Source organism: Hermetia illucens, chromosome 2 (genome assembly GCF_905115235.1).
Source record: "Hermetia illucens chromosome 2, iHerIll2.2.curated.20191125, whole genome shotgun sequence".
Classification (NCBI taxonomy): domain Eukaryota; kingdom Metazoa; phylum Arthropoda; class Insecta; order Diptera; family Stratiomyidae; genus Hermetia; species Hermetia illucens.
The window spans coordinates 127,108,916-127,132,213 of NC_051850.1; the positions used below are offsets into that span (position 1 = coordinate 127,108,916).

The 23,298-nt window shown below is 39.1% G+C and overlaps 1 protein-coding gene across 13 annotated transcripts in view; it reads right to left on the reverse strand.

Moving 5' to 3' along the window:
- Positions 1–23,298, reverse strand: part of LOC119649256 (Down syndrome cell adhesion molecule-like protein Dscam2) — a 252,363-nt gene that overhangs the window by 44,584 nt on the left and 184,481 nt on the right. For 6 of the 13 annotated variants that reach the window (XM_038051337.1, XM_038051326.1, XM_038051325.1 and 3 more), the window contains exons 9-10: positions 15,553–15,825; positions 8,201–8,488 (exon numbers count right to left, since the gene is read on the reverse strand). In XM_038051337.1, the coding sequence (XP_037907265.1) occupies positions 8,201–8,488; positions 15,553–15,825 (561 nt within the window). Of the gene's footprint in view, positions 1–7,213; positions 7,677–8,200; positions 8,489–15,278; positions 15,477–15,552; positions 15,826–23,298 lie in introns of those variants that run through there. The other 7 variants (XM_038051338.1, XM_038051330.1, XM_038051333.1 and 4 more) reach the window with 3 other exon arrangements.

The window sequence follows — 23,298 nt, forward strand, 5'->3', positions numbered from 1 at the left end:
TTAAAACACCACTTTGAAGGGCCTGCTTTTTGGAACGCTAGACTATTCGTACTTACAAAATGATAAAAATTTAATTAGAAATAAAATCGAAATACTATTAAACTTATGCCATACCGAATCCAGTGCTAGCTTCATTTTTTTTTTAAATTAAATTATAATTGATTCTACAAACTTTCAGATATAACTGCCAATCAGAATTGTCTAACGTACGTTGCAAGATTTCTTTATCTTTCCATTGTATTTGCTTCAGACTAAGAATAGGGGATGAGGGTTGATAAATTGTCATATTAAATTACGAACATATACCAAACTAAATAGTTTCAATACAAAGTGGAAATCATATTCGTAATGATGTTGCTAGTGGTTTATTTGGGGGGAAGCATAAAAGCCATTAAGCAGAAGCAGCACATGTTGATCACCACTGTAAGAAATTATCATAAAAAATTTACTTTCTAATTTCAATTACTTCAATACAAAGCGCAAATGTAAAAGCTTTCGAACAACAATAATAAATTTTCGTCAATCGGGATTGAAGCTCGGTTAGCAAGCGGATTATCTAAATTTTAGGGGAAAGCAGTTCTTCGACCAACCTTTTGTTATTTAATACTTTCATATATGCGTAACTAACTAATGCGGGGATTAAGCCATAAGCATTTAGGTTAGGGGCTTCTTATCCAATATATTCAACTTAGCAAGGACCTTGTCACAACAAAACATATTATTGTTGTATGCTATGCACACCACGCCGTGGGTCTACGTTGGGCCAAATTTATATCTTCATCATCTTCTTTTCTCTCACATTTGATCGATATCAAAAAATTATTATTACACCTCTAGAAAATGCCAACTAAATATTTAACATAGAAAGAGAAGAAAAGTGGAGCAAGCCAGAAATGGACTACATACTCAAATGCTATTGTTATCATGAACATGAGTTGATATTTACATTTTTCTGATCGAAAATAAATACTGAGAAATTACGAAATCAAAACGAAATAAACTCGAGAATTTATACACTGGCGGGGGAATTGCGAAAGCTGGTTTCCATTCGAAATCAATCAAAACTCTCCTTAATTCAAAATCACTGTATGGCCAGAGTACTAAGCAAACTTTTATTAATCAAAAATATTATTTAGAGAGCTTGCGAGGTTCAAATTAGACCATAGCAGGATGGTTAACTCGAAAAATTATTTATAATCTGGTTAGCATTTGGGAGGGGATTTTTTCAACTGGATTACACAAACATGACTTTTATTGGACAGAAGAGGATGATGCAATACGATTCGTAGTACAGAAAGCATTTATCGTTCAATTAAGCAAAAAGCTTCACTCGTTTTACGTTGCTATTTCAAAAAGGCTTATAACTGTATGAGGATGTACACACGTGTAGGTAGGAGGATATGTTGTGTTTAGTGTGTGTTCTGGTGTGCTACTCCGGTACTCGTTATTTTTCATATTCCTTCTGATCTTAATTAACAAACTAATCAGCATGCACATGCACTCCAGCTAATGCTACAAACATTCGGGCTAAACCATGCAAAGGATGATACAGCACAAAGTAACTGTGCGCGATAGTACTAAAAAATATTACTAAGTGAACGGTTTGTGATTATAAATTTGTTAGACAGTTAAAGATATATATGTGTATATGAAACTCCGCAGGAGGTTGATTTGACAAACTCCATTACCAGAGGAATACAAACATACCTTCTCTTTAATAAAAATGCAAGTGATTTTATCCTGAGATAACTTTGTGTCGATGCGCCCTTGGACTACTTTTACTAATTTATTTAAGGAGGGTTGGCAAGAGGGGCTGACAGTCGCCGCTTTGGAACAATATTAGCCAATCATACTACCGAAATGTGATACGAGTGGTATGTTGAACTCTCGAGTAAATTTTAGAGTTATAGGAAAGAAGGAGACCGTCATCACGAAAAACCTCATGCAAAAGATATGTTCTAAGCTGTACTGGTGGATGACCCAAGCAGAAGATGATCATCAATTAACTTTCCGGTGGCAGCAATGAGCAAGTCAAAAGTAAAAATAATGACATTTGCATTTTTTTGGCCTCGGAGATGTCACTCACAAGGAGTTTGTGTCTTCAGGAGAAGCCAGCTAACTTTCTACAAGGCGAATGTTTTTAAAAGACTGAGCAAGTGGTGTTAAAAAGAAGATCGTTTCTTCCTGAGGCTCTTCCTCCTTCCTGAGGCACTCTGCCATAATTATGCTCTCCGTCATATTGTACTTCTCATTCTTTAGTACCTAGTGAAATTCAACTTGACAAAGCAGTCTCGATTTGGCGCGAAATACAAATTATATGCGAAACGTTTTCAAAAACCCAAGTGGTTTCTGGGAAGGTTAATACTTTATCACACCGAACTGGCTGCAGTTTAGTTTCTAGAAAAGCGGTAAAAAGGGATCGTCTTCTCTCTTTCAACTAATCGAATTGGGACCGGGTCGAGGAACACTTTCTAGATATTCTTGAAGTCTTCTCACAATTCAAATGGAAGAAGAATTCACCTTGCGGCTAGTAGAAGTCTGCCTATATTTTAAAAAAGTTCAAGTTTAGCAGCTAGGCTTCAACCATTCGAAAGCCGATCCCGACTCGAACAAATCATGCTATCGGCAAGGAAAAGCCATTTCCAGGGCTAAAGTTTTCTGGTATCACAAATTGGAAGATGCTCCAAAGAGACTTTCCATTTTGGCGCATGAGATCTACAACGCATTTTCTTTCCATAAAGTGCAATATGACAATGAACTATTGCGAGAAGTGATGGTAGATGTTGATTCATCTGAGGACAAAAAGTTCCATTTTGTCGGTTAGAATAACCAGACAATGATGAGCAAAATACTCCAACCAATAGAAGGAGAATCAAGAGAGAGATAGTTCAAAGTTTGGTCTATTGTTTTTACTTTTACGGAGGGTTTGGTATGATTATTGACTAAGGGCTTCTCGGGGATAAAAGTGACACCATTAAGGCGTTCTATCAAAATAAAGTACATGACCCTTTTTTTTAACCCAAGCGATCAAGCGATCAACTCATGGTTGGTAGACATTCGGCCAGCGACCCAGCAGGAAACGTATGAATGGAGAGATAAATGAAGATACTGCTAGAGAAGCCGCAGCATGAGGGTTACGTAGCGCTGAAATTTGAGTACAATATGTTAAGCCATCCCGATAAGATGGAGTCCTGTTCAGGGTTTTGGCAAAAATGGAAGCAGATCTTCAGAAAATATTTTTTTCTGATAAATAATAGCATTTAGAACGTGTATGTAGTCATCCAATGCGATTCCAAGTCGCTAAAGAGACACATCACTTTGTGCGAATGAGGGAGTGCTAGGGGTATGGAAATAGTCATACACATGTCCGAATCTGAGTGTGTTCGTACCTAGCCAATTTTAAGCGCGAGTCTAGTAAGTTGGACCGTACTGGTTCATTCATTTAAGAGAAGACTCTGGCCTATGGGTTACCACTAGTAAGAATCTTGACTTCGATAGTTGAAATTCGAATGATCAGTGTCGCCCCCGCTCCAGTCAACAAAATTTTCAATATCGGAATGAATAGAAGAATCCAAGAATCGAAAACTAAAACAACTATATAAAAGTCAAAAAAAGGGTGAATGATCCAAAGCATAGTTCACCCAAAAAGAAACATTATTCTTTGTCTCTGATTCGTACTCGGGGAAAAAGCAGTTCTAAAAAGCGTTGGTATTGAATTCTTTGATTTGGAGTCTTTATAGAACTAAAGCCGGTCGTGAAGAATATATATAGCGCTATCGTTAGGTATCGTTGGCAAATTTAAATGGAACTTGGATTTAGAAAAAATAGAGGAGAACGGCAGGAGCATTCTCCAACCGAGCTCAGAAGTCCGATTTAGATGTTGCATGGAATTAGCAGAAGGAGGTATAGAGAGTCCTAAAGCAGATACGATCATCATGGAGTTATTTCTGTAAAGAAACTAATTCACTTAAGGTGGCCAGGAAGTTGAAGCGGAGCCCTGTCAAAGAACGCAGCCAACAGCTGGGCAACTTATTTTTACAGAGCGAGAATGGCGCAGAAGAAACGACAAACTATTCGTTCTAAGTGAACTTCCCAAATAGTATGTAAAATATCAGCTTAGGGTCGGCCAGCCGCTCACAGTCCTCAACCGAGAGACTAAACTTTGGAATGCAGAATATTGTCACTTGACTGAATCAATCATACAACTTGTTCCATAGATACAATTCTGCCATCCCGAGTGGTACCATTTCTATTCTTATAATAGAAGAATGGCTGCCCTAGGTCTACGCTTTCGAAACACCACACATGCCTGGTACACGCTTATATTCCAAACACCTAACATGATATAAAGGTGATATTTTTCCCCAAACCAGGACAATTCACATACACGGGATCAGAAAGCTTCCGACCGACCAGTCTTACTTCATTTCTACTAAACTGACTGGAAAGACTATTAATAATAATAATCGTTGGCGCAACAATCCATATTGGATCAGGGCCTTGAAGTGTGTTAGAGCACTTCATTCAAGACCGTAACGGTACACTAGGAGGCAATGTGGTCAGCATTGCTCTCCCCCGAGATTATTACCCTGATTTGACTCAGGTACTCATTCACAGCTGAGTCGACTGGTATCCGACGTCAAATCACGATACAAATTCCACTGCCACCAGTGAGATTTGAACCGCGACCTTCCGTATGACAGCCTAGTGCTCTAACCACTGAGCTATCCGGACACGGAAAGACTAGTAGATCGGCTTATAAGGGACATATAATATATGGCAATATATATATATATATATATATATATTGCTATGTCGCATTGCACAAACAGTATGGAATGGATCCACTAATAATCAGTTCGATTCTTTACATACTGGCTGGTAGAGACAGATTGATGTCTGAGCGGCTGTACACAGGGAGGGCTTCTCTCCCTTCTCTATTATTGGATCCTGGTAATAGAGATCTTGCTCCTGGAGGAGCTGTAATATTTTTTGCACGCTTGTCGCCATTTGAATACAACTATGCAAATAATCCGCAGTTGGTACCTCCGTAGCGGACTTACAGTGGACACAAGGAAAACTGGAGTTAATTATGTTCACTAGAATTTTTAGGTAACACCGTTACACGCACCCACCATATTAAGGGCAGATATCCAGTTGATGCAAACAGTTAAGGGTTTGGAAGTTTATATCGACTTCAAACTAACGTAGACGCATCACATGCAGTAACAATATCAGAAATTCTTCTGATTGCTTTGACGTTGTGTCATAACCAGGGGACTTTCCACAAGGAATTCATCGGATGTACACTGCTGGCACATATTCAATGGCTCGGTCGCCTAAGTGTTGCAGGAACAATATATGACACGCTAACCGCAGCATACGAAACTATCAACTAACTATTTATATATATAAAGGTGCTAGGATTGACAATATTTTCACGTGAAAAGGCGACCAATTATACGTCCGTGTGTCAATCTGAAAATCCATAACACTCCTGTTGTGGGTGCCAGGGCACTCGAACATCGCTGCTAATAAGGAGGGAGAAAAGCTGGATATGATTCCCCAAAGGTATAGATCCGCGATAAATGAAGGGTGATATTGCAAGGATTCACTGAGCTGATTTTGATAAAGTTGAATCTTTGTGAAAAAACCCGAGGCCACGACAGCGACATTTGTGGAATCTAAATGCTCTTTAAATTATTTCATAGAAAAAGCCACCATATAGAAAAAACTCCCGCTCGATCTCCTCAAGTCAGGTTTTCTCTAAAGACGAATCTGAGTACTCTCTACACCAACGTTCCATTTTCCTCAACTTTGGAGTTAGGGAAATTCAAACGAATGGCGTCCCGTACTGGCTGTTGATACACTTCTGATAACTTGAGAAAGGAGTTATTTTTCGGAAGAAATGCCAACAGAGTGTCTCTCAACAGAAAATCAAACTATTATTTCAGTTAGGAGATTGAAAAACGAGAACGACCTGCCTCTAGGCGAGAAGGTTTTGCCAAAGAGGAAACTGTCTTAAGGATTGAAGCAATATAGTCAGGATTTTCCAAATTGATCTAAAACGTGAATAAAGTAAGTAAGAATACTACAAAAAGTGAAGATTATTCCTTAAAGCAATGGGACAGGTATGTGACCCAAAACTACTTACCTTGATTTTTTTCGTAACAAAGAAAATGGGTCCTGTCTACTCGTTCAATGGAATATATCCCTAGATCAGGATTACCAAGGAGAATCTACAGAAGATTTGCGAACATACTGGACTTAATTCTGAATCAATTGTCTCGTATATACCATGAGGAAGAATTTGGTATGCACGTTGGGGAACTCCCGTTCATTGAGGAATGCGGAATCCTTGCGACACAATATCATCTTGCGATGTAGCAGCACTTGAAGAAAATATTTGAAACGTTCCAACTGAATATTCCACTGTTTCAACTATTCGCCACCCTAGTAGACCCGAACAACGTAGCACCCCATATTCGAACTCTCATGGAAGAGAAAAGTAGGAAATGTGAACATAGGTACATTCAGAGTCGAAAAGAAATTCGATTTCCTTAATAGTACTCTAAACTGTTTTTAGAACCAAGGAGATAATCAACCAGGCAAAAGGTGTTTATTCGGGGTGCAAGGATTTGTAAAAGTGATTTAAAAGAAAAGGGATAATCACTAGACGTAAACACTTTAGACCACTTTATATAAAAATATATACATCACGGGGGGTAAGTTTTGCAAAGCAGCAGTTGCCATTTGAATCCTCAGCTACTCCCTGGCAGGTATCATTCCATTATCAAAATTTATATTAAAAAATTCGTCTCAAGAAATGATATTTTGATGTCAAAAGTTTGATGTTCAAAAGTTTTATCATAGTTTTATTTGTAACATTTCTATGAAATTGTAAATGTATGTCAGCCAGATATTCACATATTGGACGAATCTTGAATAATAGGCCTATAGGGTTGGTCCTATCTGGCATTCAAAAAAAATATCAAATCTTTAATCACAAACCTCCTATTTCAAAAATGAAAATAAATACAAGTGTAATAAAATCCTATTTTGAAAATAATATGCAATCCACAGTGCAAAACTGGTTACCTGGTGATCTGCCGCAAACCCACTGCGTGCCAAAGCAACGGGGAGGGGAAGACACATGTGAACGCAACGCGGATGTTATAAATACCATTATAATAATAATCGGTGGAGGTATTAAGTATAAAACCAAAATTCAAGTAGTTAGGTATCTTATGATGATTACGAAGTACAGCAAAGTAAAATTAACGAACTAAAAACCCAGCTAACAATTTCAGTGTTTATTTTTTTTAAAGAAAATCAAAATCTTGTTGTCGCTATAACTTAAGATTTGCCGTTTTTTCCTTTCTATACTATACCTTTGACCTGTAGTGAAGCTGTGTATTTTGTTTCTGATGCAGGATTGCTCGCCACACATGTGTAGTCACCGGAATGTGTTGCTGATAGGGAAGGAATACTAAGGAGTGAGGAGTATGGATCTAATAGTGTAACGTTAGCCCCCAAATGCGCGGGCATAGGCTCACCATCCTTGAGCCAGCGTAGGGTCAATGGAGGATCACCTCTTGAGACCCCGCACACAGTGCGGGTTCGCATACCCTCAGCCAGTCCATCTTGAAACACGAATGGTTCAATATTGGGAGGTACTGTAATAATCAGACAAAGAATAATAGAGAACAAAAACGAATATAACTGAAAAATACGGGGCAGACCTTATAAACAAAACATAAATCATTTTGTTCAAATAAAATTGTCAATTCTTGTTTAAAGTTTTTTAATGTTGCAACACAACAAAGTATCCATCACCATTCGATCATTTTACTTTCATAATTTCCATGAAAAAGAACCAAACATTTCCTTTAAAATACAATTATGTATAAATATTCAATGATAATCGGAAGTGGTTAACATATCTTAATATTATGGTACCAAACGATCAAAAAGGAAATAATAATCGCATTCTCCGTCTATAGTATAAATACCAAACCAAATCCATTAGAAATGTTCATTTATAAGAAGAAGATCAACAATGAATTTTCCAAGTATTTATGTGTATAAAATTGAAATATTTCAATAAAGAAACGTATCTAACAATTACAAAGACATTCCTCCAGGAAAATTACGTAAAAAATTTAGTACTTCTAGTGAATGTTAAAATTCACACGGTTACCATTGACCAAGAGGGCCTGGGTGTTTTCCACTTGAGCTGCCGAATTTCGCACAACACATGAATAATTTCCCGTGTGGTCGGATCCTAAATTCTCGATGACCAAAATACTATTATACTGATCCACTTGCTTAACGGACATGTGTTGCGAAGGATCAATTCGACGATCGTCTTTGAGCCATGTTATCGTTAATGGCAGGTCACCCTTAACAACCGAACATGTAAGGGATGCTCGATCGCCCATATTGAATTGGAGAATGGTCGATTGAAATGGACTTAGTTTTGGTGGTACTGCAAATATTGGTAGATTTCGATTTTTCTTTAAAATGTCATGCTATCGTAAGAAGCAAATTCAAATAAAATTGGTCAAACTGAATGATAAGTTCAAAGAAAATAATACCCAGGACTCTGAACAAATAAATTGAGTTACGGGTTAGCTGGAAGCATAAACTGGTTAATATTTTATTTATTTTCAAATGTTTTACATATTAGATTGTCGCAAATACATAAATACATAAAATTTAAACTGACGTATCGGAAGTCTCCTGTAAACGAATCTTATTAGTTTTTTTATCAAATCAGTCCGTTTTCATTATTATTTATAATTGGTTAACTTCATGGTAGAATTCAGCATTTACTTTGCTACTTGCTAAAGAAATTATCTTATTTAGAATTATTAAATTCTGGATGATTTGCATACTAATTTAAATGGTTAAAAGGCGATATGCTAATCGCCGCTTTTCAAGATGCATTTCAAAATTTGATTTTGCCCTTAGTTGGTAAAGGGAGTAATCGTTTTAGGTTCAATGGAAGGATTTCGCCTGATCATGAAAGATTAACCATTCATATTAAAATGGAAATTTAGTATATTTTCTATTTAGTAGCGTCTAAATGATAAATCAATGTGATAATATGAAGAACGAAAGAAAAACGTGAGTATTCCATTTACAATAAAATCGTCTATACTTTAGCTTTAGAGTGCTCTCAATTTCAAGTGTCTTTTTGTTGGATGCATAGTATCAAAAAAAGGAAACTCATCCCCTCTTATAAAGTTAATTATTGTTTAATTAAAATTTAATTGACTTGAAAAAGTAAGATTTTTTTAGAAATAATTTCATTGGCTTCAGTTCTGAAAATGTCACTCATATAGGATTGACTGTCGCACGTCAATCTTACTCTATTGTTATATTTCATTTTATTAAACCTTCACTCATTGAGTCGCATTGATTTCGTGGACTTTAGACGCTAATTACGAGTAGTGTTACTTACAGTAAAGTTACTTTAATAAAATTACATTTTTTGATAATATTTCTAATATAGAAAAAATTTAACAAATTGATTTTCATCACACAAATATGTCGAAAAGGCAATAAAAGCGTCCAGATTCAAAATTTGCACATCCCAGTTGGAGAATCGGCTGCTGGAGGGTCCGGTAAACTTATTTATTTTGTCGCATAAGCCTTCAAAAGCATCCATTAAAACTAAACTCTGATCTACATTTGTGAAAAGAGTGATAAAAGCTTGATTTTCATAGTGTTCTTCCCAAACAGGGCGAAATCTTTAATAAGTAGTGACGATGGGATCCATAAAATGTATTATATATCCGTGTGTGTGTGTATAGTGGAGGAGAAGCTACAGCTTCTGAGCACACATGCTCATTGTACTCGCCACCCCCGTCTAACGGAATATTCCGGATTCGTTAACGTATCCCAGAATTTCCGCTACTGGATGTGATGCTACCTACCGCAACTGGAGAACATCGGCACCAAAGATCTGGTGCCTGATGGTTCCATACGCGGGACATTCACATAGGAAATGCACCGTGGATTCCGCTTCCTCATTACAGGAGGGGCACGTATAATCTTGAGTAATTCCTATTCTGAACATATGCCCAGCTAGTGAATTATGGCCTGTCAGAATGCCCACAATACACCTACAAGGCCTCCTGCTTTTCGGTTCTGGCATGGAAAGTTTGGTGTGTCGAGCAGCATTTAGGCTCTGCCACCTGTCATTCTGGGAAACTTGTTCCCAGTTTTTGAAAACAGGTTTAGCCAATGCTACTGATACTCCAATTGCTGGTTCCGGTCCCGGCATAGGGGAGATTGACCCCCTCTTTTGCTAAAGCAACCGAGATTATATATCCAAAGTATTGTTAATTTATAGAGCGGGGTGTTTCTACAGCCTAAAAAAGTAGCGAAATTAGCCCGTTCATCCCCCCCGTGTGTGATCCCGCGTTAGTTATTTTGAGAATGTACGATTAGTTCTTTGTAACTGCATGTTGTATGTAGCATGTTGCCTCGGCAACATCAGGGAACTTTTTGAATTCAAGCCTAGTTTTTAGCCAAGTTGAAATTAATTGTCGGACGCCTAGCTCCAATAGATATTATTGATATCCTCGACATAAGTTCTTAAGGTTTTGTTAAATAACTAGTTCACTGTCTTTCTGTCTGTCCATCACATACACTTTTCTCAAAACCAACTACACCTATTGACACGAAATTTAGGGGAAAAGTTGCAACTGTGAAAACCCATACACGTGGTGATTCACATTATTGAACGTTGAATTGAAATGGTTTCCCCATACACCTAAAAGAAGGGTGCAACATTTTTTTTCATCAAATATAGTCATGGGTGGTATCAAATGAATGGTCCCGATAAGCACTTTCAGAAACAGATGTTAGTTTTGACATATGTTGTAAAGGAGAGGAGGGTGGGGGTCCGAAAGGAGTCAATGCTTTCAATCTTGGAAACTTGCCACCTGAAAATTCTGAAGAAAATTACGGTGATCTCCACGTAAGGTGTCTACGTCCTGAAAGACTCCGTTAAGATATCTATGCAAGTAAAGTCAATACTAATAAATTATTATATTTTGAAAATTGACTGTGATCCCGCTTCAAGTTCAATCTAGATCCATAAAGTTGCAGTAATATAGTTTTTAGTTCGAAGCGTCACAGTGGAAAGAAACATAGAAATTCTATCATTATTAACAGAGTTGTAGTAGGTCAAATTGCTTCTTTGGTTTCAAATTAAAATGTTCGTGCCACATGAAATGAATATCGGGTACATTCAGCGCACAGGACGCAAATGCGGAAGGGTTATTCGGGTCGATGCAGTTTTTTCTGACAACGGTTCCACCTTAATAGTTGGAGTAGTTCGCGGTTCTGATACTTGTAGTAGGTCGTCGAAGTGTTTGATGTCTTCTGGCTTTTGGTGTTACATGTCGCCAAATAAGCCCTTCCTTTCAATATTTGCTGCCACCGGAAGTTCTAATATAATACTTGTTTATATATGTTTTTGTTGAAACTATGTAAAAAGATTAAATTTCAAAGAATTGATTAGAAAGATAGATAGAAAGTACTAAGTCAAGGCCATTTTTCAGTAATGATTTCAAAGTCAATCTGGTGGGGATATTGGTAAATATGTCAAAGTACGCTGACGTCCTGTCAACCCAGATGGTCAATTTTTTTACTTTCTTTAGATAATCTACGGAGTTCTCGATATTAAAATTCAAGTCCGCTAATAAGTGATTGAGTGTGTGTCCTATGAGAGAGTCCATATGTGGGACCGCGTTGACTTAAGGCGGTTGAACTTAACGGAGTATTAGGTTGGATATTTATACGAAGACTACAATTACGGACAGTTCATCATGCCAGGCAAATTTTCGGGTTCCACAGTCCAATCCCAGGCACTATGGCGTTCCTATCTTCAGTAATTATGGTCATATGGATATTACGACACCGTCTCCCAAGTGCAGTAATACTGAACGGTCAGATAAGCAATCTTTGCTGAGCAAATAAATGCACTCGCCGGCTCTGATACTTCATGACATGAAGGCCGACTTTAAACAGATGTTGCAGCGTTAGGTGCATAAGTATTAGCGTTCACCCTGTTAGAGTTACCATAAGTTGCATAAAAATAGCGGAGGTTATATATGGAACTTAGGATAGCAGACGAAACTAGCCACGAGAGAGTAGATGGAAGCTTTTTTATAACCGGACATTAGCTAATAGGCTGATATTTTTCGCAAGATTGAATTTTCGCTAGACGTGCTTGTATCTGCTGCACATTCTTACAACTCGCCACTACTTGACACCGGAAGGCTTAGAACTTCCAAATCCCATTGCCATTTTTTTTGTTGATGGAAATAAATCATTTAAGTAGAGTTAGTACTGTGCCTATTCCGTCATGGAATAGCTCCTCTATGCCGAATCCGAGTGGATATTAGCTTTGGAAATCGCCTAGTTTTCACCGGTCATTATCTCAAGAAAGCCTGATAAAATGCGTTTTTGCCTCACACCAGGCAGGCAGGTGAATAGCATCATTATGAAGAACGCCTATCTACTAACGCTTATCGGCGCTGTTTTCAACCGTCTCAAGGAGGCTATATGATTGCAATTTCATATTTGAAGGATGGGTTCCATCAAATACCGTTAAAATACTCTTTGCGGTTCCAGAGTGTCTCCTTGTCATCCTACAGTGCCATGTAGTGACTAATAGAAGAAGCTCTCTTTATAAATGCATATTATACTTTGCTGTTCATGACAGAGTATTCGTCCCAAATTTGCTGTTCTTGAGCAAAGGCTTTCAATATGAAGTATGCTGGATTCAGATTGATCTTAAAGGAGGCCTTGTATACACGAAATTCAAATCAATTTAAGAAACGCCAAATTTGCTGGTCTGCGGGTGCTAATTGTGCTATTAAGGTTATAGAGAGTCTACAGATAACTAATCGCATTGTGATGAGCCGGTACATTCTCTAATATTGAAATATGAAAGGAATAAGGAAGAAATTAGTTGAAAAAGTTAATTTTTGGCATATTAGCTTGAAAGGCAGAAGGATTGAAGTTAGCGAGGATCACCCACGGTGAACATTAGGGAGACATGGTGGGAGGGAGGGTTATCTAGTTCTATTCGTCAAAATGGTTACACAGGTAAAGGACGATATCAAGGCTCCCAATCCAGAGCTAGAACACCAGTTTTACTGATTTTTGCGGATTCTTTTCCTATATATAAGTTCAACAACACACACAGATAGCCAAAATGCCATTTGAACCAATATTTGCCAATATTTATTTGATCTCACCATGTGCTAATTATTCATGGCCAAACGGAGTAAAATCCACCTAGTTGGTTCTCGTCCTCGAGTACAAGATAACTAATCAAAACAAATTTCATCTTAACCGTCGCTTCCTCCAAACGAAGGAAAGAGAATATTAAATATGAAGAAGTGACGGTTTCGTACCAGGGTAGGGGCAATTGATCGGACGCAGCCTTAACTCTGGCCTGGTAGCAGCGTACCCAAAGCGGTTTGCAAGTGATAGATGCTTCTGCCTCTGCTCTGGTTGGAAACCGAAAGCCGTCTTCGTTGCCCCTCGATTTTTGGTACTTGGGTACTAAGCTCGAAAGGAGGGACCCGTGCATTAAAAGGGTGGAGTAAGTGGCTATTTATTTATATTGGTGTGACATCAGATGAATGCGGGCTTAGAACTCCTCAATTCTTGAAGAGAATATAAAGTTCTTAAAATAATGTTACAAAGAGGCTGTCACTACACATAAAGTTAGATAAAGATACTCCTTAGACACTTGGACGGGAATATCTTTCAGCATATAACGGTAGATCCACAGACTTCTGGAACTTAGGCGTGTTCAAAGCTCAGACGACAGGTCCCAAAAAGAACATAAGAAATACTAAGGAAAGGATAGGAGGCCCTTTTATTCACTGTGAAACGGCGAAGTGAGGCTTAGGAACATTTCCGGAAGCAAGTATCCCCAAGCCTGAGGAGAGTATTCTAAATTTGTAGCATGGTAACTTTTGATTCCCACCAAAGCGCTGATTAATTAGAAGTGAAACTTTTTTGAACTCAAAATCCCTCTGTCGATTACAATCAACAAAAGGATGCGATTGAGGTTTACGGGCCATAAGAGGCAACAAATATTTAAAGGGATTTAGACTTTATGTCGGTAATATTAACGAAGAAATAATCACTCGCTGTTTGCTGCTGTACTGTTGTCTTTTGTCAAGTGCTTTATTTGTCCAGTTTATCATCTACCAATAGGAACGTTACCTACCACATTGGTTTTGAGCAAAGCATTGTCACCCGCGAGTCGGAGCGTGTAATTTGCCCAGGTATAGATGCAATCACTGCAAACATGAAGATGTAACAGAAGGGTTGCAATTCAAAGTCTCCATTTCGCGGATGAAGTTCACCAGTTGTCTGAAGAATTCCAGAGTCCAGCATTGAAAACCCCAAATCGAGCTTACACCAGTGATGCATTATTTTGTTAACTGAGTTTTCCTTGTCGATATCGAAAACATGCCCTATCGTATCCGTTTCTGGTATTGACCCCATAATTCTTGCCCGGCTCGCGACGGCACTGGGGAAACAACATTTTGAACAGATTTTTGTCCTTTTACTATATTTCTTGTTCTTCCTTTCATAGGTGTTTTATTCGCCGCTTCTGTTCGGCGCTCTGTTCATTAGATCTATTTGGGACATATTTCAGTATCCGACACTTGAATATGTTCAGAGTTCATTTGCTTATTCGGAAATCTTTAAACAAAATATTCTTTCTGTGATTGTGATTGAACTGTCGAGAAATTAATAAATAATAATAAATCAACGATATTAAAACATGGGTTTTCCATTAGTAGTAGTATCAGGATAGTATTTCATTCCCGAAGTATCCTTTTGTTAACTTCTTATGATGGACGCATAAATTGGTGTCGTAAAACGTTTGCAGTATTTTGTATGATTGGTGTAAATTTGAAATCCTAGTAAGTATTTGCTTTCCTTGGTGCAGGCTCTGTTTAGAATATTAATTTTAATATTTTATGATATGTTAAATAGTTATAATGGTATTTGAATATCCTTATGACCCAACAGTGCACGCATTTCCACTATTATCACCCATATCGCTTCTGGTTCAGTGCCCATTAATCGAAAATATACTTATCAATAAAATAAACACGTCTGAGCTTGTAAGCTCAAATCAAATAAAATAAATGAGTTTCTGGAATAAAAATCTGTCATATCTTATGATTAATTAAAAAATCCTTCGGTGCGAAAGGAGCCAAGACAGCGGTCGTCAGAACATCATATCCTATGGGTTGCCAGATGACAGCCCAATCTAAATGCTAATGCTCTTCTTCCGACGTGGATAAGATGCGAAAGCTATAAAAAATGGAATGAATTCATGCAAACTTATGATATATCCTGGGATTTTATACGTCCAATCTTCAAGAAGCTGGAATCTAACTTTAGCAGAAGCATCCTATACGCTGTGACAGGAAGGAAGGTTATAGTTGGAATATGGTAGCACTTAAAGTATAAAGAAGCACTCAGAATAATACGAACCTATGACGTTGACATCACCACTCCGCCGAGCACTATGTCCCTGTTTGTTGCGTGCCCAGCACGTGTACGTCCCCGTATCAGCTGTCTTCTGCACCGGACTTATGACCAGCGAACCATCCGGTTGTACTTTCTGCCGTATATCATCAGGCAACTCTCGTCCGTTGCGCTCCCAATGGATTTCCTCGATGGGGTATCCGGCCACAGGACATTTTAAATTTAATGTCTCTCCAGCCACTGCAGTAACTTTCGGGATCGGCCGAATGTATGGAAGACCTGTGTAAATGTAAATGGAGGAAACAAAACGATATATCAATATCCTATTTTGGCTGTATCCGTTCTACTTTGCATGTAAGGCTTCGTATAGTTAGCACTTTCAATCGATACTAGGCTGAAAAACAGGCATCCTGGTTGCATGCTTGCGGGCCTGAACAACACAATTTAAAGTGTTTTATTTAAAGGTATTTGCAAATACCTTCAAACGTTTGAGCATTTATCATTTGTACTGCGAATATTTTTGAAAATACAACCTAAGGAGATAGCTGATATGTGTTCTTGGGAAAGATTTCAAGGGGAGTGGGAAGTAGAAACTTTCTTAAATGTGAACCCTGTGTTGATTTTAATAGCAATGTTAGACCTACTTTATTGAGCGAGTTTAGAGGTATTATTTTCATCAATCTTTTTAACCTGCTATTCACACCTCAAACTCTTCAAAACTTGAAATTGGCGATATTGGAGGTGAGAGTTCCCCTAAACAACTACCTGACTCAAATTGCAATTCCAGTCTTTAGCTGGAAGTTGACCTTGCTCCTGTTGCCAAAAATAGAAATATAGAAAATAAAAAATAAAATTAATAGCAGGTGATTGCGAAAATAAGCCAAGTCCCCAAGTAACTACTGGGGTGGCGATCAGAGGTTCACATACGAGAATTATTCAAATGAAAAGACTCCAGGGTTTGGTGATACTAAAGGAACGCAGTGGCCGTGGTCGGATGGTCTCTGGACCGACATCAATGCTACTAAAGCAAAAGACGATCGTGAAAGCCATCAAACTAGAACAATGTTTCTTGCACTGTGAGAACGCATAAGTGTAACTACATCAAGATCAGGCAAAATATTTATCAAAAAATCAGCACCCTGATACGCACTAGTGGAGAAAAACGCCCAAGCGTTATATGGCAAAGTCACGCGAAAAAAGTGGTCAACATTTCCTCAACATAAGGTAAATGAAAATTCGGAGGAACTGAGTAGGGACGGCGTCAATGAATCCTCTAGCGTAGCAAACGGTCAAAAAGAAAAAATCCCTCCATCCCAAATCGACGAAAGCTGAGCCGCAAAAATTTTTGAGAAAATTGGTAGTTCCTCGATTACGCTCTTAACCTTTTGGAAAAATCGGCTACTAGTAAATTCGAGCAATGGACCAAATGGACTTCCAAAAAAGGAGTGGATCACCAGATAGTGGCCTGGTGGAAAAGATTTTAGAGGAGCAAGGAGAAGTGAACGCTTGAAAAGGTTACACCATGGCAAAATATCTGCGTGGCGTTAAAGGAACAATTTAACTTTAGAGGAATAAAACAGAATGTAATAAAGATTAGCTTGCCGCTGCAATTAGCGGTTAAAAGAGCAACTTTCTCTTAAGAGAAGCTGCAGATACCTCGTTTTTGGTTAGAATGCGCTAGCCAGCACAATAGAGAGGATCAACCATTCATGTTGTGAGAACGGAAAGATGGAGTGTACGTTGCAGATCACGGCAGGACCCCGACATATCGAAGGGAACTCAATCATAAATCTAAATGAAAGTCATACAAATCAACGCTCTGCTCTGTTCTCACAAATCATTCAAACGTCGAATGTGGACCTGTTGGTAATCGGCAAACCGTACCGAAATTGTAGTATCGTTGCCTTACAGGAAATAACGGATTTCCCTGGAGTCGGCTTTGTAAAAGTCCTAATGCAACAATAGCCCAATATAAGCATATGCCAGACAGTTGGTGTTGCACGCCGGAGACTACAGCCCTAACATTATTGCCGGCTATTTCAACGGCCTTGGACTGAGAAAACTGCGTGATGAACACCAAGAGCGAAATCCTACTTGAAACATTTGCGGTGCTGGACATTACACTAGCCGATGTTGGTTGCTTGCCCACCTTTCCGGGTTAGGCTCGATCATCGATCTGACTTACCTCAGCACCTCGTAAGTGAGGTGAATGATCTGATGGGTGAGTAAATATTATAAATTCAAAGACCAGGTAATTTTTGTCGATATAAAAACGTCTGTTTAGAGCAAATATAACTAAAAATTCTAAACCGTTTCCTTCACTAAATATTTTAATTTTTTGCAAATATGCATATATTTTTCGCAGATATGCAAATTTCGGTAAAATCGCAAAAGAAATGAAAGCTTTTAGTAAAAAAAACGGCTGCTTCTGTTCATCGAGTAAGCGAGTGGTCTACCGGTGCGACAGTATGGGTTTCGGTAAGCCCATTTTACCGTCGATGCGGCAGCAATGGATCTGGCTCTGAAAACGTCATCCCCTTGATAAGTGTTGCTCGCTGATGAAATTATAATAGATATCAGTTATGCTTTTAATTCGACCCACTGGGGCTAGATTTAAACTAAATGCCACTGTTTACTTAATTAAGTAAGAGTTACCTATCGGAAGGAATTCTTTGGTATAAGGTGGATGACGGGCGAGCAGGTGCTCTCTAAAACTCCGTATTTGGCCCCATGCTGTAAAACGTAATGCATGATGGAGTGCTTAGCCTATGACACGACCAGGTCATAGTTGTAGTCACTTCTGTGGAGTATGCTGATCGACTCACTACTATGCGAACTGCAAAATTTGCCAATACACGCTCAAGCTTATGCTGATGACGTGGCTGTACTTGCTGTTGATCGGGATCTTAGAACGGTGTGTAGGAATATACAACGTGCCGTTGATTTGATAGACAGCTGGTGCCTCAGGCATGGTCTGTCAGTTAATCCAAATATAACCACAATGGTTTTATTCACAAGAGGAGAAAACTGGATGGACTTTGCCTCCTTGAGATGAGGGGTACTACCCTCCAACTCTCCGAAGAAGTGAAATATCTGGGAGTCACTCTAGATAAAAAACTTCTTTGGAACAAATATGCAGAGGTAAAGATGAAAGGAGCTCCCACAGATTATGGGCTGTGCAGACGGACCTTTGCCTCGACATGGGGACGCAGGCATCATGTGGTAATGTGGATATACGTTGCCATCATTAGGCCGATGTTTGTATATGCATCCGTAGTGTGGTGGGTTAAGGTGAGACAAAAAGGTTTTGACCGTAAACTAGCCGCACTGCAAAGAACTGTGTGTCTGGGTATCACTGGTGTCATGAGCACGATATCCGGCGCAGTTCTGAATGCACTACTCAATTTGCAGTCCCTGGATATATTTATTCAAAGCACTGCAATGAGAGCAGCTCATAGACTAATGCGATTAGATCTATGGGAAAACAATCGATGTGGGGGCACAGAGCATTGGAAGAGTTACTAGGAGGACTGAATCCAGTTCTTACAATGCCTTCCGATTCTCGGGTCCCCATATATCTGTTTGGTAGAAGATATGAAGTTACCCTGAAGCGTAGAGAGGACTGGGAAGACCCAGAGGAATGCGTGGCGGGATATACAGAAGTCTTCTCCACCGATGGCGCAAAAACAAAAGAGGGTTCTGGAGCCGGAGTCTACCTCTCGAATAAAAACGAGAAGTGGGCTTTTCCTTTGAGACAATATCCAACGGTTTTTCAAGCCGAAGTTTATGCGATCCTAAGGGTGGCAAATTGGGTGATTGACAAGCGGTTGAAGGGCAGGCGCATCGCAATTTGCAGTGACAGCCAAGCTGCATTGAGGGCATTGAGCAATCCTTTGATCAACTCGAAAATCGTTCAGGAATGCAGAAACCGTTTGAACTCTATGTCTAGATTCAATACGGTGAAACTACTCTGGGTACCTGGTCACTGTGGCATTGAGGGAAATGAAATCTCGGACGCTTTAGCGAAAGAGGGGTCAATCTCCCCTATGCCGGGACCGGAGCCAGCAATTGGAGTATCAGTAGCATTGACTAAATCTGTTTTCAAAAACTGGGAAGAAGTTTCCCATAATGACAGGTGGCAGAGCCTAAATGCTGCTCGACACACGAAACTTTTCCTGCCAGAACCGAACATACGTACCGCAAAGTTTTTCCTATCGAAAAGCAGGAGGACTTGCAGGTGTATTGTAGGCATTCTGACAGGCCATAATTCACTAGCTGGGCATATGTTCAGAATAGGAATTACCAAAGATGATACGTGTCCCTCCTGTAATGAGGAAGCGGAATCCACGGAGCATTTCCTATGTGAATGCCTATGGACGCATCAGGCATCAGATCTTTGGTGCGGATGTTCCCCAATTGCGACAGGTAGCATCACATCCCCTAACGGAAATCGGAATTTCTCAAAATTTGGTCAGATCATTTCAAAATCGATCATTAAATATCCGGAGGTAGTGATCCGTGAAAAGTTTAGCTTTAGAGGACATTTGGTGCTATACTATACTATCATATGATCCCGCGCATTCTAGATGATTCCAGGAAAAGCAATGGAATCCCTTACGGGACATGGTGGTTATCTGTAATATTTGTCTGGCTTTGAATTAATCGGGTCTCCCGACTGTCCATAATGCGCCAATTGATAGAGTTTAAGGTAATGTACTTCCTCTTCACAGACGCTACAATTTGATGTTGATCATTGGCCTCCCAAAGTCTTTGTTTCCATTCTTCTCGGCCGAATGACCGCGTCCTATATATTCGGAAAGCAAACTATCTGTTTCGTGGTGTTGCGGGTAGTTGGTTAACTTCCACTTTGTTTTTCAGTAAGCCTTTGCGATTTTTTCTGACGTCTATACGCTCTGCATAGCCTAACCATTTGAGTTCTTGAATTTAAACATGGATGCAACTTCTGCTTTGTCCAATAATAGGTCCCTCACTGTTGTATCTCAGTCGCTGTCTATCCTCACAGAATCTAAGATTCACCTAAGAATTTGATGTTCGAAAGCAGAGATTTTTGCTTTTCGGTCTTATTCATCGTCGAAGTCTCGTTTTCGTAACACGGAACCTTCGGAATTAAAGTTTGGTATATTATGAACTTTATTTTCAGGATTGGCAGTAAGAAGTAAAATGTATTGTTGGCGAATATGATTCGCCTGTTGATTTTGTTTATTTCGTTGTTGTCTATTTGATCAAACTTGACTTGGGCTTTCTTTCAACCATGACAGGATATTCATATTGCCCGCATATGCAACTATCCGGCAGGATTCATACAGTAACTTACTATGTAGATCCACTGGGATAATTCAGGTTATATATTCTAGGGCAATCTTAAATAATGCAAGGGCCAGCCCACCGTCTTACTTTAATCCGGAGTTTGTGCCGAAACATCTTGTTAGTTTAGGTTCCATAAGACACCTTATAGGTTTAACCGTTTTCGTTCGAAGTTCAAATTTAGAGAATGTTTTGTACAATACTGAATTATGGACACTCGTACGTCTTTTTGAAATTAACGAAACTTTGATGAAGATCATCGTTATATTCCCAACACTCCCCTTATCTTCTTTACTAAGAACATCTGATCGATAGTTGACTTCCTACAATGAAATCCTCCTTAATATTTGCCTAGAAATATTTTTTAACAAAGGGTCTTCTTTCGATTGTTTTTGAGAGCAGTTTGTAACATGTACCCAAAAATGATATCCCCAATAGTGCTCCAAGCTGACTTTATTATCATTTTTATAAATAGTACTAAATGACATTTTTGCCATACTTTCGTCACACAAAATTTTGTTTATGAGCTCAAGAAGCTCCGTCGCCATCGCCACACTTCTTTTCCGATGACTGTGCGGGACCCGTCATCTAATCATTCATTCCTTTTACGGAAAGGGCAATGTCCGATAGCTTTCTCTGCAGCCGCCTTGATTGCCTCTTTCAGTGTTGCTTCCTGGTGTCTGTTCAGGGTTTGCAGGATATAGTCTTCTATTGTTCTGATATATTTCCATATTATTTCTTTGTTGTTCGGAAGAGATAATGGACGCTGTCGTGGTATGAGCGTACACAAAAAAAAAAATTAGTTCTCACTCGAAGCCTGCCAATTCTCCCGTTGATTGGTTTGAATACAATGATGTTACGGGCAAAATTCTTGACGACGATAAAGGATATACAGTACCCCTGAGTTCCTGCCTGAGTTTCATCAATTTTATGGGCAACCACCTGTACTCGTTAACACTAATACTTGTCAATAAATGGTTCATGAAACGGTTCTGCCAGAAATATGCGAAATATCAAGTTAGTAGGTAATATGATATCACCTCACTTTTTACATGTTTCACATTCATACAATGTACAGCAACGCCAGTTAGATATTAATTAAAAATGGACCTCTCATCCAACATAATAAAAAGCAAACGATCCCTTATACAATACTATGATATTTTGACACGCAAAAAGCACGGAAATAGGATTCTTGAGAAAAACATTATTTATCACCTAGGAGTGTATACACAACCAGAATATCGGCGAGTTGCAAGTCCCGCCAACTGAAGACGACAGACAAAAACTGCTACGACAAAGCCTAGAAGAAACAGTTCGTGAAATTCATCATAAGCCACCAGGAGCCAATGGAATTACAGCCGAATTGGTTAAATATGGAGGCAACTAGTTACACCAAGCAGTTTATCAAATTATGCTCAAGGTGTGGGACAGCGAATCAATGGAGGCATTATCTGCCCCATAAAGAAAAGGGAAGATATCAACCAACTACTGAGGTATCATGTTACTGGATACCATCTATAAGATATTGTCCGCTATCTCACTAGGCCGGATAGCCCCATATGCCTAGAACATATCAAAGAGGTTTCACTCCAGGCAAATCAGATTTCCTCTCTGCGAAGGAGAGAAGGAAGACTTGTTGAAATATGGGCATCAGTCACATCATTTTTTCATTGACTTTAAGGCCATCTATGATAGCATAGCCAAGGTATACCTGTACACGTCCATGGGTGAATTCGGTATCCTGACGAAATTCATAAAACTGACTAGGCTGACCCTGACCAATATGCGGAGCCAGATAAAAGCAGCAGGATCACTCTCGAAATCATTCAACACCAACAACGGTTTAGGTAAGGGGATGCCGTATCATGAGTCCCCTTTAACCTGACTCTGGGAAAAGTGATCTGTGATGCAGATTTTTATGCAAGGGGCCTCATATTATCTGAGTTCAATCAACTACTGGCCTACGCAGACGACATCAACATTATGGGAAGAAAAACCTTAAATGTATAGTCTACCTTCATCCAGATCGAGCAGGCTTAGGCTGCGAAGTACATGGTGGCAACGTCAGTGTCAAAAACCAAAGAACCATCAACATCAAATCGCGCAGGTCAAAATAAAATACTAAAGGTAGGAGACTACAAGTTTGAGATTGTTGATAATTTCCTCTATCTAGGGTCGAAATTCACAACTGATAACAACTATGATGATGAAATCCGCGCACGGTTGTTGGCAGCTAACAAAACCTATTGCAGTTTACAAAAACTATTCCGCTCCTCATGTATTTCTCGGAGATTTATCCTCTAAGCATGATAAATTGCGAACTCTTGGTTGCGTTCAAGAGAAGAATCCTCCGAAGAAATGTTGGCCTCTTACAAGAGCATGAACGATTCCGTAGCCTATACGGCGAAAACTATGAGCGGCATA